Below are 17087 nucleotides of genomic sequence, written 5' to 3'. Positions count from 1 at the left end.
AGGTCACAAAAGTCAATACAGTTATTCACAATGCATGTAAAGGTAAGACAAGTGTTGCTAATTATCAACATGGGTCAGAGGAATGCTCCACACCTCTCTACATTTCACATTTTTGCTCATATTTTTTATATATTACTTTTCTTCAAATTTCAAGTGTTCAGGTGTACCACGAGTATGAGCCTAATTGCTATATCTCAAGTCTGTGTTGACTGGTGTGCATGTGATGACTAATCTCAGTATCTGTTTGTTTGTGCCAGCTCAATGGAATGTATTAATATGAGAGAACGGTACAAGAATGATGTTGTCATGAGCTCCGCATTGTGGTTCCTGATCTTTCCAAAACTGTTTGGTGACTAGAATGAATGTTTGGAAGATTAAATGGTTGCCTGGCTGACCTGGGATATTTGTGCCAATGGTTTGAGATTTGCGCTAGCATGGTGATGTGCATTAAGGTGTTTTGGGTCCAATCTATCTCTTGCCTTGGTCCACATTTACTTCCCTTCCACCGCAGAAGTGTTTGGGGTCGACCTCCTTGGGGGATGCACATTTCATGCTTACATGTTTCACCCCGGCCAACTTGGAGTGTGCATGCCACTATTTTGATGTTCTTGCAAGCATGGAGATATGTTCTAAGTTAAATTAGGTCCTAGTTATCTTTTGGATCGGACCATAGTTCTCTTTTCTTCGTAGATGTTTTTGGGGCCGACCTCTTTGGCCGATGCACATTTCATGTTTATATGCTTCAATTTGGTCGACATGGAGAGTTTGTTGTTGCTTGCAGAAGATATGAATGGGAGATCAAATTATTGCAAAAACGTGTGATTGATGTGTGAAGTACAGTGTGTGGCAAAGAAGAGCTTAATGTATGCCAAAGGCAGTGAACCAAAGGTAGTCTTACTTGAATAAACCCATAAGTGTGCTAGAGGTAGTGAGCCGAAGGCAGCTGATGGTGCAGAAGTGTTGCTGTGGGAATTTATCAATTATTCATGCTAATCTGAAGTTAAAGTCTCTTATAATTGTTGTGATCATCAAGGAGTAGTGAACTTCCTTTCCTTAAATTCATAAAACTAGTATTTGGGAAGATGTAGCTTCCTTGGGTTAAGGCCCTAAAACAAAGTTGTAATCTGCTTATATTATTGTAAGGGCGCATTTGGACAGTAGATCCAAACAGCTTGCTCGCTGTGGTTTGATGTTGAATGTTTTGTTCTTTCTGTGATTCACTCTACCCCTCCCCCTCCCCTCTCAGTATTCCAGTGTGTTTGAATATCTTCTTGAAGATGACTTTTAATGCAGCAAATATTACGGCTAAAATGAATATCTATGATGAGTTAGTGCCTTCTAACTCTGAAGCTAATATAAGTTGTAGAGAGAAAGAAAGAAGAAAGAAAGCATATGACAATGTTTGAGGAAAGGACACAATAACTCTTCATATGGGCAGTCTACACAATCTAAATGATGGATGTCACAACCATCAAAAGAAAGTAATATCACAAGGGCAAAGATCCTCATTCAAGGATATGGAGGGCAGTCCAAGAAGCCTAAAGGAACAAATAGCAGAGGCTAAAAGATCTTTAAGTAGTCCATGGAAGTCATAGTCATGAGAAAGCTTTCAAACTTTTAGTCTCGTAAGGAGAAAAAGAGCAATAGAGGTTCATGGCAATGGTACCACTGTTAAAAGGAAGATCATTGGCAAGTACAAAAAGCAATGGCAGAAAGAGACAGGACTCTTAAAAGATAGTCATATATATAAATGAGACAAGATTGCAAGACTAAGGTGATATAAAACTAAAAGGCATAGAATATTGATGAAAGGTCTTCTTGATATTTTCAGTCCACACATGAACATGACAGTCACGAGTGATAGTGAGTTAAGTGATGTTACAGGATGATTGTGCACAAAGCAAAAGAACATGTAAGGATTGTGATTGAGGGTTGTATGTGGCAAAAGAGAATGATGTTGGGAGTGTTAGTAACAGTCAAGAAGGATAAAACCTTTAAAGTAAAAGGTTGTCATACTGTCAACACCAAATATGAATCAAGGCACAGTAAATCACAGGGATTATCAAATGTGGAAACCTTCGTCTTGAGTGCATGAGGTTCATGGTGAGAAATCACGGTCAATCAAGGGTCTTAATGTCTAAATAAGAAGACAAAGATCATAGTAGAGTACATGGACCTCTAGAAGACTAAAAGAGGTTAGGATAGTCATACTCATTAAGTAAAACACAAAAGGATGAGTGCCCTATTATGATATGATAATGAGGGCAGAGAGCATGAATAAACATCCAACCAAAGGGAGTAATGAGGACCCTTAGCTGACTTTTTGATTGCATAAAGACCTCGAGTGTAGGAGCACATGTAGAGAGAAGTTTGAAACCTTTATGACTCAGTTTCAAGCAATTGGGAGGGTCTTTAATGGACATTTTCATTTTCATCTGACCCAAAGCAGTATCTACTCAACAAAACATGAAAAAGGTCACATTTCTTACTTCTTTTGGAAGTTGGTAAGGCAGTTGGACAAGGTGGAGCAGGAATATAGGGCCAAATGAGCAGATGTATAACAGTTTGGGGCAATTTTGACCTAGTTGGTAGACTATCCAAGAATTTAGGAGGCAGTTCCAACACATCCCAAGCATCTAGCAACTCACCAAGAGGAAGAAGCTCCAACAATTCAAGGCAAATGAAAACTCGTCAATGAGCACTCAGCTGAACACCCAAGAATAGTGTTGATCGGGTATATAAAGAAAAACATTGTTCTCTCTTTATTGTACATACTGCAGACTTTTAGGAGATAGTTGTGGGCTACAAAAACACACTTAGAATGAGTTAGTTCTTGCTATTTAGATAAGTATTGTAACCTGAAACAAAGTTCTTTCTTGTCTATTTTCTGTATTGTAACTCATTTTCAGATTTGTATTGTAACTCATTTTCAGATTTGTACAGCTGTTGTAAACATCTTTTCATCAATAAAATCAAGCTTTTTACCTTCTCAGAGTTGTTTCATTGTGCAAGTTTGTTCCAGATGGTTGATGTGACCTTGTGGTGATCTTTTCTCCTTAATTTATGTCTCATCTTTATTGCCTTTATGCAAAAAGATATTTATGTTTATTTTGGAGGTTGTAATTTGTGTTAACCAACTAGTATAGATATCTTAAATAAATCTATCTTAAAAAATGCCAAGCGATATCAATTGGAACTATTTTACCTATAAATTATTTTATTTCATTTTAAATTATATTTACTACATACAAAAAATAAATATATTAGATTGTATCCACATTATTTATTTTTTCTCTAATACAATTTTTTTATTCGATAATTGACGTCTAATTTTTTATATTTAAATTTTAAACTTCTTATCATTGTTAAAATAAAAAAATCATTAAAAATAAAAATTTATAAAATATATATATTTTTTTTTTAAATTGTAATTATGAAATGGTGGATTATTTTAAAATGTGTTTATTTTTATTGTAATTTATATATCTATCTAAACTTTATAATTCTAACAAGGGTTTTATATGGTGTTTATTTTAAAATATTAAGTTTAAAATTTATATTAATATTTTGACATGTGAATGGTTGTCAAATTTAAGGTAGAAGGTAAAAGTTATAATTAACACACCATTTCACTCCACCCCCTGCTGCCATTGTAGAATGCCTCTCGGCATTAATTAAGGATAGATTTCTAAGTACCTTCAACCTAGTTTTGAAACATTTATGCAAAGTACATCTAAAAGTATGAGTTGTATAATTTTTAACTTGAGAAGCTGTTCATATTGTGTTTCTAAAACAGCAGTGTAAGTCTTGAATCCTCTTGGTGCATCACCTCAATAGTTTTAGTTTTGTTCTAAGCAATCATTTCTATCCTTTTATCCAAGTATGCAGCTAGGTGAAGCTCCAAGGGAGCCAGCCCTCTCTGGAGATTCGTCTCAACAATTAAAGCCCGCACTCTACAAGACAATCTCATGTTTCAACAGGTAGTTGAGTTGGTAAAAGGGTGTATATTTAGTTGATAAGAATACCAACTCCCTTATATGCACATCGTGTGCTTTTGCTCGGATATTTGATCTCATTTCTAGGACTTCCTCTGTGACTGTCCTATGTGCCATCCCTTGGGTGGGTCCATTCCTTAGCACAGCCTTCTAAGTGACGTCCATGTCCTTATGTGGAGCCTCAAACTCACAGCATTACCGATGCCTATCCTCTATGCATTTCCCTAGTACCTATGCTACCACCACTTGTACCACACTCCTATACATCAAAATTCTGCCATGTGCATCGCCTTCCACACACCCACAAGCTCATCCAAGGGGGTGAGCTAAAGGTAGACACTCCTACATCAGTTATTCAGTTTGTTTCTGCGGTAAAATAATGGAACCATCTATTTTCCACCTTGTGTGGATAGATTGAGATACTCTTCCACGTGTGGATAGATTGAGATACTCTTCATACAATACTGTATCGTAGAAGAGAGGAGCCTTATTGAGAAAGGACACAACTATACTTATGACTTGGGATTGTGTAGAATAAAAACTCAAGGGACAAGACAATAACTTAGGTGTTAGCATGACCGTCATCACATCTATACAGAATTGAGGAGTCAAGCTAACAGCTGAATAATAAATGTATAGAATGAAAACCTTTAGAACCAAGCAAATGAATTGTGTATAACTAATCACCATAACATCTATAGAGATTTGGGGGAACCTAGCAAGTGCATATCTTATGGACTACAATTTATGTGCATGCCAATTGGTGAAAATCTTCCACAGGAAAGTTTCTGTTTTATTGTGTGTGCATGGGATATTTCAGAAGCTATGGCCAATGTGCAGGACAAGTTTTTATAGCTTCCCTACTTGCTTGATTCATTTGAAGTGCATTCATATGCTTGGAATACTATTACAACAAACTTGAAATTTATGTAGCGAAATTCTTTCCTCCAAACATATACTCTGCATGCAATAGCTGCAAAGACAACTCAAGTTCTTGCAATTTGAAGTACCTTATCATATAAACTGGAAGTAATCATTGATAAAAAAAGCCAATAGATATACTAGCATGTCAAACTAAATCTATAGCCAGAATTTTATTTCTAACCTCTATTACATTTTTAGATGAACTATGATATGAACGAATAGTGCTCTAAATTTGATAATAATAATAGATGTCCAGGGTACAAATGAAAGACAAAAGAATTAATTTTTTTTCTGACATGTGACATTCACTAAAGTATGTGCAGTTTCTAACACCATGGTACATAAGGTTCAGTTATCTCCTGGAAAGCTTAAAACTTCACTGGCCTTCAAAAGCTCACCCCAAGCATTAGAAGTTGGAGCACCTAGACCATTTACATCATCAATGTCTGGGTGCTCTGCAGAAGTAGAAACCGACTTATCTTCAATTTCAAGTGGCAAATTTATCCTCCTTGGAGAGGTACAGACTTTGCTGTCTGACATCTCAACAAGAAACCCCGAAGATAAATATGCATCAGGAAATCTTTCATTTCCGTGAGTGCCTTTTGTATTCAAGAGACACCTAGTGTTGTATTTTGTTGACTGTGGATATTCATGATCAGAATCACCTGCTGAGGCTTCATCTTCTTCCAAAATCCTCACTTCTCTGTTAGATTCTACTTGATTTTGCTTGGAACAACATTCACCATAAAGGTTACTTCCAGTGGCCAACTTTTTCTGAGATCGTAATGTCTGCTCCAATTGAGCCTGCATGCCAACTTTCTGATTTGCTGCTTGACTTTCATTTGGATCTAGTTCATCATGAGGAAAGTTAAGTTTTGCAGATGTCCCAAATTGATCATAAGCTATCTGATCATATGCCCTAGCAGCATCTTCTCCAGTGAGAAACGTTCCCAAGTAGGTGTGTTTCTTCAATATAGGATTATAATATATAGATTGAAATTTCTTTCCATTACTGTAAACACCTTTATAATCAATGTGCCTTGTGAAGCCTGACCTCTTAGAAGCCCCTGACTGACGAAATTTACGGGATCTTCCTACTTTTCCACATTGTTGAGGACAACTCGTTCCTTCTTCTGAGTTTTCTTGCATAAGAGGGAAGGCTTTTTCCTGAAATTTTTTATCACTAAATGTCTCTTGCAGATCTTTCAAATTCAAGCCTCTTCTTGATCTAAGTTTCTTCACTTTAGTGTTGAGAAGCAGTTCAGAGAAAGTTCCCTCATTTTCTTTCAGACAATGAACATGAGTATTTTCTTCCGTTAAATTGGCCTCAGGTTCAACATCAAAACCAATATTTCCATTCTTCCAAGTTTTATCATCAAAAATGTCATCCTCAGCCTTTACCTCTTCTTTTTTTCCTGAGCTACATGTATGGACATTGTTATGTGATGAAGGGCCATCCTCATCAATCACTGTATTTGAAGGCAAGTGGAATTCTGAGTTTTCATTTTTCTTTAGGAGGTTGATGTTAGCATCTTCTAATTCAATCTTATATGATTCAAAATCTTTTTTTGCAACATTACAATCACATCTTTCTACAGTTTCCTTCTGTATACCATTTTCATTAACAAGCTTGACCTGGTCACGACGTCTCCTAATTTGCATAGCCCTTGATTTAGATGTTGTTCTATACACACGAGCATATTCTGAATCAATTTTGTAATCTCTATGAAATCCTGGAATCAACCCCCGCTTTGGCAAGCGTGAACAATGATCTTCAAAATGAGAAGTTTTTTGCCCATCTTCATTTTTACTCATTTCACTAAAGGAAATGTCAACATATTCTGATAAAGGTTTCCTTTCCTTCTTTCCCTCAATTGCATAAGTATTCTCTATATCATGACTAGTTTTCTCAATCTGCAAAAAATCAGAGGCAGAGGCAAGAGAACAAGTTTTTATGTCTTCCACCTCTCTTTCCTCAGTCTGCAGTAGAGTGCAGTGTTGCTCCTCAGAAGTAAAAAACTGTGGTTCATACAGGCTTGTGACCTTGTCCCTTAAAGCAGAAGGATGCACTGTTAATTTACTTCTCTTTGCTTTAGGAAGCTTGTGGAAATTTGCTGCTTTCTTTTTCTTCACATTTTTCCCTATGGCTATCCTAGAAAGTTTCTCTGCTTTAACTGAAGGTTGATGCACTACAGATTGTATCTTGGAGAGGTTTTTGTGCAATATAGAACCAAGCATGCTACAATCATTTTTCAAATCATCTTGCTGTTGAAGTTCGGGAAAGTTGAGAACAGAATCAGCACCCAATTCTATTACCTTCCGGTCCCTTGCATGAGCTGCCTCAATTAAACTATCATACATCCCAATGTACATCTTTTTCTTTGTAGTCCTATCATAAAGACTTGCCTCATATCTACCAGAAGAAGTTTTTCTCACACCATAGAAGTGTGGTTCATTCTCAACCTTTCTGACATATTGACTTTGTTCTTGAGATGAAAAGTTATTTTCACTATTGGTTACTGTTTTGTCCTCCCTTATTTCATCTATATCGTGCTCGTCAAGATCCATACCACTTGCTATCATATGAGAGTTGACATAACTTGTTTCAATCTCGTTATCATTTTGTTTATCTTTAGCATTCAAATACTCAGGAGGGCAGTCAATGTCTTGAAGTCCAGCTACAGATGCTGCAATGTGTCTAGAATTCTTCCTCTGATAACTCCTCTGAAGAAATGAATCTGTAATTTCTTCTCCATCCAGTGTGCTTTCAGGAAATGAAACACAATGGCTGGAATTATTCAGGTCAACAGTTTTCCTCAATTTTTGTTTCTTACTGTACACTCTTGAAAATTTGTCTCTGAATTTTGAGCCTTTTTCACCAGAAAGTTTCTGAGAATACTCATTCCAAGCTGTACCTGTCTCAAGTCCATCAGAAATGAAATTCTGCCCTTCAATTTCAGCAATGGGACCTGTTCTACCTTGACAAGAGCTTTTATCGTTCATACCAATGTAATGTGATAAATTATTTCCATAGATTGACAGGAAGTCACTGCCATACGGGAAGGGGGGTTTTCTCTTACCTTGGGGGAGATTCCACATCTTCTTTCCCGCCTTCTCATCTGGTAGGAAATGGTCTTCATCTCTTCTTTTACTATTCATTGACCTTCTCTTTCTTGGTGCCTCTCGAAATAAACTTGCCTGCTCTCTAAAGGATCTTGAAGGAGATTCTAATTCAGATCCATGATTAAAATTAGTCACTGCTTTTTCACCCCTCAAACTGCGAGCTGCATCATCATATGCACGAGCAGCTGCCTCTTCAGTAGGATAGGTCCCCAACCAAAGTCTCTTTCCCTCAGGAGTTCTTATTTCAGCACCATAAGCTCCCCAAGGTCGTCTTCTTACACCAACAAACCGAGAAAAGGATACACTATGGCCAGGAAACCCTGACATTAATTCCTTCGTGTCCAATCTCACCTTGTCCTTCTTCAAGATTCCAGCACTTCTTTTTGGCTCTCGGACAGGGCACTTCAAACCCATGGTTGTGAAGTCCAACTGGCCTAAATCAATAATAGGCATCAAAAGAGGGTTGTCAGATTGCTTAGCTAAAGAATCTTTTCCACTGCAATCCAACAATCTCATAGGATTCCACATTAAGCCTACCCTTATCAAATCAATTGGTCCTGTTTCCACAAAAGAGGGTGCCCTGTGAAACCAGAAATATTTTCTCTTAGCACTAGATCCAGGACATAGAAGACTCTTAATTTTTTCATAGGTCTGGCATTTACCCTCTTTTGACAAGTTTTTTGGAGTCCCAGGTCTAACATTTGGACATGATGTATCTCCAAACATTTGTTTCTCAAAAAAGGTTCCTTTTATTTTCATATCCCTTGCTGTACTCTTCACATCAGTCATCTGCCTTGGGACACCAAACTCTACTGTCTCAGTGCAACGCTGCTTGACATGTCTTCCGTTGATATCTTTGTAAGAAGTAGCATCAGGACTATGTTGACATCTTTTTTTCGTAACATCTGTCCCAGAACCATTGCTCTCATCTCTTACACATGCTGGCGTATTGCTTGATTCAGATACCCCTTTTTGATCTTCCAATTGTAGTTTGTCAACTGTGCATGACCTATAATGCGCTGCTTTTTCTCTTTCAGGATAATCCTTTCCTGGCTGCATATCACTTGGACCATCTTCATAAGCCTGGTGCAATTGTTTATGTACCACATTTACTAAGGATGTATTTAATGCAGGAAACGGTATGACATCTGGCACTAGATATGCTCCAACACTATCATCAACTAAGTTAAATCTCTGAGGTTCCCACATTTTTGGAGGAACAAAGCACTCCAAGTGATCATGAGCAACTGCGGCTGCTAATACTAACAATGAAAATCTTCCACAAAAAGGATTCTCCTGTTGAGTGATGACCTCCAACCTTAAATTTGGAATCACCATCTGCTTATGAATCTGACAAAATCTGTAACAGAAAATTAACGAACAGTCAAGAAACTTTTTCATCAACCAATACATTCAATAACTGCAATCTTTTAATTAATTGGAATAATAATCATAAGAACTGTTGCCAAATATAAGTAGAAAATCTTCAAAAGAACCGGATATACTGCCTTCATCTGTTCATCACACAGACTCAACTAAACTAATTGCAGTCATAAAATTGAAATCTTGATTGAGAATGGAAGAAATAACCTTGTATCTGCAACACAGAGGGAAACAGGGAATCTGCATCTCTGCCTGCTATTCGGTACAATAAAATCACACTGCTTATATGGAGCTGATGGATCTTCCAGAATATGAAGCATGCAGAATCGAAATCCACAAAACACATACTCTGAGCACTTCTCTGCACTTGATTGGCAGAAAGAGGCAACATACTGACGCCCACCAGCTAAAGCATGATGAAATGACGATATAGAAGGGGTATGATAGAAACAAGATTCCAAATTAATTCCTAAATCTGCTTTCTCAGATCCTGACAGCCCCCTCTTATCCAAAAGCATAGCAGAACCAATATGTTGTGATCCAGCAACAATTTGTTGTTTGTCCATTAAAGTTTCACTTGAGTCAAAATTCTCTTGAAATTTGGTGCATACATTATGACCATCACATTGAACAGTAGTGAGATTCATTATTGACCTAGCGGGCTTCTTTCTTTCAAAGCTAGAAACAATTTGACCATTTCTATTTTGCCCTTGACTTTTTGAACATTTATTCAAAGTCAAGCCAAAGGAATCTGTCCCCACCATATTCTCTACAGTGGCATGATCTATTTTAATCGCAGAATAAGTATCACAGTATAGGGAACAAGCTTGCATATTGAGTTCCTGTTTAGAATCCCCAATTGTGTATTGTAAGCAATCCACATCTGCTTTTTGACCACCTATACTTTCTTCCCCGTTAATTTGTTGAGGAGTTGCATAATTCCCATTTCTGAAATGAATTGCCTTTCCCTCCCTCATTGTAATTCCCTGATCGCTAATGCCAAACCTCTTTTGAAAGACTTGTGAAGGTGCATTCGGCCAAAAATCTTTAGCCCCCATCTCTGAGATATCATTTATGCTAGAGGCTACCTGCAGAAATACATTACATATTAATAAATTTCGAGCAACTTTGGCAATTCACAGAACAATAAACCAACAAAAGGATATAGTCAAAGGCCTCTTAACAAACAAGATAAAATAATTAAAAATTGAAGGGCATGTTGTGGTGATCAAAATGCCTTCTGAAATATGGATATTAGTTGTTATTCTGAAAATTTGATTTTCCGCTTCTGTTGTCTCTCCTCAGTATTCTTGGTTTTTCCTTATCCCTTCTTCTGGTTTACTCTCTGTGGGTCCCAGTGGGGCAGGATCTATCCCCCTTCATTCATTTCAAAATGTGATCACAAGTTCTGGATTCTCATCTCACAACAAGAAATTGATGCTTTTCTAGTGGCTAACAGCAAGCACAAAATGGATTAGCTCAGAAATAGTCTAAATCAATGCATATCAACTTCAGATGATTCCTCATTCATCAATATTGATGTCCATGCGAACATGGACTCTTTGCATGGAAGAAGCTTGATTTGCAGACTCCTTGGCATCCAGCTACCTCTGGAAGAGTTGCACCTCTGAGCTTGTAAAAACTGGAAACATAATAAAGACCTTGAATTACAAGCCTCTGCCAAAGGATTACTTTTTTGCTACTTTTGCCGGTGGATCAGATAGAAATGTGATTTTTGGAGGTGATTCCTGTTTCTACCGAAATTTTGGGCTCTTTATGAAGCACTCGCATGTGGGCTTCAAACCCTTGAAGGAAATACCTTCTACAGCTCCAGTTTGGATCCAAATGTACACTCTCCCTCAAGAGTTTTGATCCCAAAATGTTTTTCAAACAATTGCCAAATCTTTAAGATCGAGTATTGAGATCACTCAGCCTTTCCATTGCAAAGGTATTTCTATTTATGCAAAAATATGTGTGGAACTTGAACTTTCTATTCCTCTTTTAAAAAGTATTAATGGTTCCAATCTCTGGATTATGAAAGTTTGTTGTTCAGATGTCTGGGACGCCATGAATATGGACATCTTATCAGGGAATGCCCTACTCTTCATATTAAAATGCAAATACGTAAGTCTAAGAAGACTTTGAGAAAGATTAGAAGGATTTTATGAAACCCAAAAAAAGAGCATACAATGAGAAACAAGCTCCCAGACAAAAAGAATAAGATGGCATGCAGATTGTTAAAGAGGTGCAATTCCAAGAAAGTGAAAGTAAGGATTAGAAAGATCTGCTGAAAGTCTACAAGTTCAAAGTTTTAGAAAATCTCGTAGATAAATTTAAAAAGCAGATGGATCCTTCAGCAAAGAAAATCAAGGACAACAGTATCAGTCCTAAATTTCAAAAGGAAGGTACAAGAGAACCTTAGCATCACCAAGGCGACTCCAATTTGGAACCAAACAATTCAAGCAAGATGACAACTCACGAAAGGGCTGAAAAAAGAAAAGGAGATTTGGGACATTCAAAGATTAGGCGACCAAATATATATACCACTTTACAATTTGTAGCTTTAGCAGATATAACTGCTAGCAATCAATCTCAGCTAGAGAATGGCTTGGTGAGCACCAAGCAAACAAAGGTTACCCAATGAATATTTTCTCATGGAACATTGCAGGATAGATCTCTCCAAGAGAAGATTGCTCTAGAGATTCTTATAGAAATTCAATATGGATATCCATATTATACAAGAAACTAAAATCAACTCCAATCAAGAAGTCCAGAATATGCCTCTCTTTCCAAGCAAACTATAAAATTAAATATGTAATGTTTCTATAATGGTCATTCGGTTAGTTGGTCTAGGATATTTACTTTTTGTAGTTTGTTCTTATTTAGAATGTTTCTTTTCAATCTTTCGATTCTGTTTTAGAAACTTTGCTTGTAATTGCGTACTTCAGGAGCCTTCGTCTCCTTTGTATATATCAAACTATCATTTATCATTTCATGGTATCAAAGCGGGTTAAAAAAAAATTGATGAATTTTAATAAAAATTCATGGCTTCTACCTGGAATTAATTTCCAAAAATTTTGTGAATCAATTTTTTATTACAAAATCGTGGGTGCAATGCGAAGGGTTTCTTTGAATTCACAGAAGGTTTTTTCAAGAATTTGGAGAGTTGTTAATACCTCTGAAAGATCAAGGGTTTTGGGTTCGAAAATCATGGATCTTTTTACAGTCTAAGTGCGTGGGTTTCTTCATTGCACAGAGGTGTGTGTGTGAACATTGCAGGTCGTGTGTATTTTTAAATGGAAATCATGTAGGGTTTTGCAACGTTCAGGGTCGTTGCGACTGGATCTTCTTAATTCTCACACATCAAAGGGTTTTTTCTCGGGGTATTTTGGTGAAACATGGCACCCTTTTCAGTCTAGACATCACAGATTTTTTCACGCAACCTATTCTCTGCACGAAAAAAGGGTTTTTGGCAGCGTCTGGGCTCCATGTGACTTTCTAGGCATCAAGGGTCATTGTGTTTCAACTTTCAACTCATATGATGAGTCTGAAGGCCATGCGAAGGCCGCTTCTCCCACATGACAATCTTTTCCTTGCGTCAAAAGTCTTTTGCTCAAAATCACACACCCATAGGTTTGTCTGCAGCTTGACGTCATCGATTCTGGCAATCACAACGGGTTTTTGGGCGCTACGATGCCTTCACAGGCTGTTTTGCCCATGTTTCTGAGTTATTCTGATCCGTGAAAAAAGGCTTTTTATCTATTTCTAGCTGAAGGGTTTCTGCGTTTGTTCTTTTGACGCAAAAAGGGTTTTTTGAGTTCGACAATTTTTCGCAACGGCTCAAGTTTTTGTCCATGCCTCTTGGGTGCTTCTTTTGCATGATTTTTTCATGTTTTTTTGGCGATTTTTTTTTAACAACAATTGTGGTTTCTCAAGGGTTTTTTTTTTCCCACAAAAATTATGAAGGGGTTTTCTGATTTTTTTTCCACAAAAATCATTTAAGGGTTTTGTATGATTTTTTCCATAAAAATTAGGGAGGGTTTTGCATGATTTTTTCCTAAAAATCGTGGTCATGAGGTTTTACCATTTTTTCACAAAACGATGGTTTTTGCCAATTTTTCCACAAATCGTGTGTGATTTCAGCATTGTATCAAGGGTTTGACGAGCTTTTCCACAAAAATGTGGTTTCTTGCAGCTTGTTTTGGGTCGCACCTAAGGTTGCTAGGGTAAATGGTCTTCTTCTACAAGTGGATTTTGACAATTTTTTTACAAAATCATGGGTGCTGCTTCTTTTGACGATTTTTGGCAAAATTGTGGTTTTTTCAGAAGTTTTTGAGTAGCTAATCTCGGTTTCCATATCTTTGGATAGTGGGAGGGATAGATAGTTACCCAACATTATGTTGGAAGGATTGTGGTAAACTTGGTCATATCCAGAAGTTCTACAAAACCAGGGAGGGTCTCAGCAGCAAGCTCATGTTGCAAAGCATTCTAAAGAGAAGAGGGCAGTCTTATATGCATTCGTGGCCAAATGACCTGCAAATCATGTCAAGTTTTTTGTAGGGTAGTTAGTAGAATGACCATTGAGGTGTAGAACACAATATGCCACTGAGAGGGGGGGGTGAATCGGTGGTTTTCAAAATCCTTAACCTTTTAACCCTAAGTGTGTGTACCGGTTAGCATATCTAACACAAGGAGAATATACCCGTGAGATAGGGAGAAGACCAAAATGCAAGCACACACAAAAGGCACATCACATAACACCAGATATATGAGGAAAACCCAACATAGGAAAATCCTCGGTGAGAAATGTTGCTGGAGTCTACTGCTCCAATCTAGCCTCACAATAAACAACTATATTACAATGTTTAGGGCACCAACCCCTGATTTTAGGGCACTAACCCAAGGAGCACCAACCCCTACTGATTTAGGGCACCAACCCAAGGAGCACCAACGCCTGCAACGAGCACCAACTCGGTGATTACAATGACTATAAACAATACAATAGTAATAACCCGATTACAAATGAGTTTTGTAACCTTCGCATATAATCTCTTCATCAGTTCACCTTTGCTTTGTTCTCTGTCAGTTCTTTGCTCACTCAGACCCACTGCTATTTGTCACCACTGGTACTCTTCACTCTATCGGTTCTGTTCACTTTGTCGGTTTTGATTCCTCTTCTGCTCAGTCTCTACCTCGCCTGACCTCCCCTGATTCTCACTTTGCACTGCTTCACACTCTACTGCCTCCTTGCCAGTTGGAACACTACCGATTCACTTGACTGCTACAATCTTTAGCAGCTTACCGGTTACTTTGGCCTCACCGGTTTAACCCTCTGTTAAACCCTCTTACCAGTTTACCTTCCAACCTTCAGTCACTAAGATCTTCAGCAACTTACTCTCTGACTGATCCATGGGCACTCTCTACTTCTCCTCTATCCAATTTGCAGCATCAAAACATCTGGCAGCATCAATCAATTTCAATCTTCTACCTGCCTATTTATCCATCAATCTTCCTGCCAAAACATAGCTTCAAACTTGGCACGCTAGGGTTTCCTTCACCAAACACGAGGCGAATCAGATCGGATCTAATCTCATCTCCGAGATTCACAACCTGCCACAAACCAGACGACACTGCCATATCTCTTTCCTTCCAATACACGTTTGTTATATTTAGCAAACACGGCAAACTGATCATCGACTTGCTTCTGTCAATCACAATAAATGATCTCTTTGTTTCCTATTCCAAATCAGATCTGCAACTGGACGTCCTTCATCGACCACTACATCCCTTTGATCTTCAATCTACATCGAACCGCAAACCTCTGCAACTCACCCGTGATTTTCGGGGTCGACATTAAATGCAGACCCAGTCGGCAACTACCTCACCGACTCACACTTCACTGACCACTGCACGTTTGACACCTGGAGCCCATGCATCTTCTTTGTCGACATCCACCACTGCTCCCTATGTCGGTTCAGGCATGGTCACCAACCACAGCACACAACTGAGGTATACCTACCGGTTCATCTCACCTTGTCGATTATACACTAACTGGTCAACCTTCAAACCATGCAGTCACCTGTTATGCCGTTGGGATCATATCAGCCCGATCACCGACTTTGTCAATCATAGCATGTACCCAGAGTGGGTCACCATGCATAACTTCATCTAATGAGAGCTCTTCACTTTGTATCTTTTGCTCGCTTACTGGTTGTCCAACTTACTGGTTGATAATGCATCTGCTTTCATACCGGTAATAACCTTGATGACACCATGCCATCAAACTTCAACTGTCATGCATCAGCCTACATCTGCATTCCGGTTGACATCAGCATCTCGGAGTAGATCCATGTCTGCAAGTGCTAAGCTTTTCCTTCTCCTTCATTAGCTCGGATCTCACCTCAACCGGTTTGTCAAAGTGACAAACCCATCACTTCTTACTCTTCTTCTTCTGTCCTTGTAGCTCAGCATACTTACTCTTGCTGATCCGGTGCACATCTTTGGCTTCCTCATGTTCCACTATGGTCATCTGGTATAAGCCTTCAATCACCTGCCTTTAACTTCTCTGTCTTATCCCAGAGCATTGTCACTTACCGGTGGGAGTAGATGAACCAATGCACTAACCTGCCAATCACCCAATGAGTGTGGATCCTTGTCACTTGCTAGCCAATATATTGTTCTTTTTGCTTCCGGTATAGCACTAATATGAATTTGTTGTCATTGAGCAGATATATCTTCAATCAAAGCATATAACCCGGTTGACATCCCCTTTGTCTACCTTACTAACTCGCAGCAGCCCAAACTCTGTCGGTCATATCTTCATCCTATGATAACATCTTCATCTGGTGGGAGTCCTACTGTATGACATCCAACTGCTTACCGATTGCCTGCACTTTCTCCATTTGCTCAACCTTGCTTTCTTACCAGTCACATGCTTGCCGGTTGGCAACCATACACTGCCAACACATCACTCACCGGTTGGCATTGCCATAATGCCAACTGTCTCCAATGCCTATTCACCGGTCAACATCCCAACAATCCATACCGGTCAACATCCCAACAATCCATACCGGTTGACATCCCATATTTACCGGTGACAAGCTATACCAATAACATGCTATACCGGTTGACATCAATGACACCATTACCGGTTGACATCAATGACAACACAATGCCAACATAAAGGAGGGTAAAGTAATTATGTAATGTTTTTATAATGGTCATTCGGTTAGTTATTTTAGGATATTTCCTTCTCATAATTTGTTCTTATTTAGAATGTTTCTTTTCGGTGTTTCATTTTTGTTTTAGAAACTTTGCTTGTAATTGCTTATTTAAAGAGCCTTCGTCTCCTTTGTATATATCGAACTATCATTTATCATTTCACAAACAAGGGGTTACACACAGATAGCCAAGGGTAGAATTTGGTTGTCTAGCCATAATCTAGAATAGGCAAGAAATTCCTCTAATCTATGCTTTTCTCTTATTAATGTTTATGGTCCTCTGATAATCTAGGAAAAGATTCATTGTTGAAGCTAAATCAAAGACTTGTTGAAAGTGGATGAAGAAACTAAGTGGATAGTGGCTAATGATTTCAATGCTAGGCTTGAGTCTTCTGAAAAGAAGGGTGGAGCTCCTCTTCCTAAAAAGGAAGGGCTTCCTTCT

The 17087-nt window shown here is 38.2% G+C and overlaps 1 protein-coding gene across 10 annotated transcripts in view; it reads right to left on the bottom strand.

Moving 5' to 3' along the window:
* Positions 1-5064: 5064 nt before the first annotated feature.
* LOC131060881 (uncharacterized) overlaps positions 5065-17087 on the bottom strand; it is a 73891-nt gene continuing 61868 nt past the window's right edge. For all 10 annotated transcript variants that reach the window (XM_057994297.2, XM_059221317.1, XM_059221318.1 and 7 more), the window contains 2 exons: positions 9633-10513; positions 5065-9402 (listed from right to left, as the gene is read on the bottom strand). In XM_057994297.2, coding sequence (XP_057850280.2) covers positions 5268-9402; positions 9633-10513 — 5016 coding nt within the window. In that variant the 3' untranslated portion in view covers positions 5065-5267. The remainder of the gene's footprint in view (positions 9403-9632; positions 10514-17087) is intronic.

Source organism: Cryptomeria japonica, chromosome 5, assembly GCF_030272615.1.
Source record: "Cryptomeria japonica chromosome 5, Sugi_1.0, whole genome shotgun sequence".
NCBI classification, from domain to species: domain Eukaryota; kingdom Viridiplantae; phylum Streptophyta; class Pinopsida; order Cupressales; family Cupressaceae; genus Cryptomeria; species Cryptomeria japonica.
This window is presented reverse-complemented; position numbering and strand designations above follow the sequence as displayed.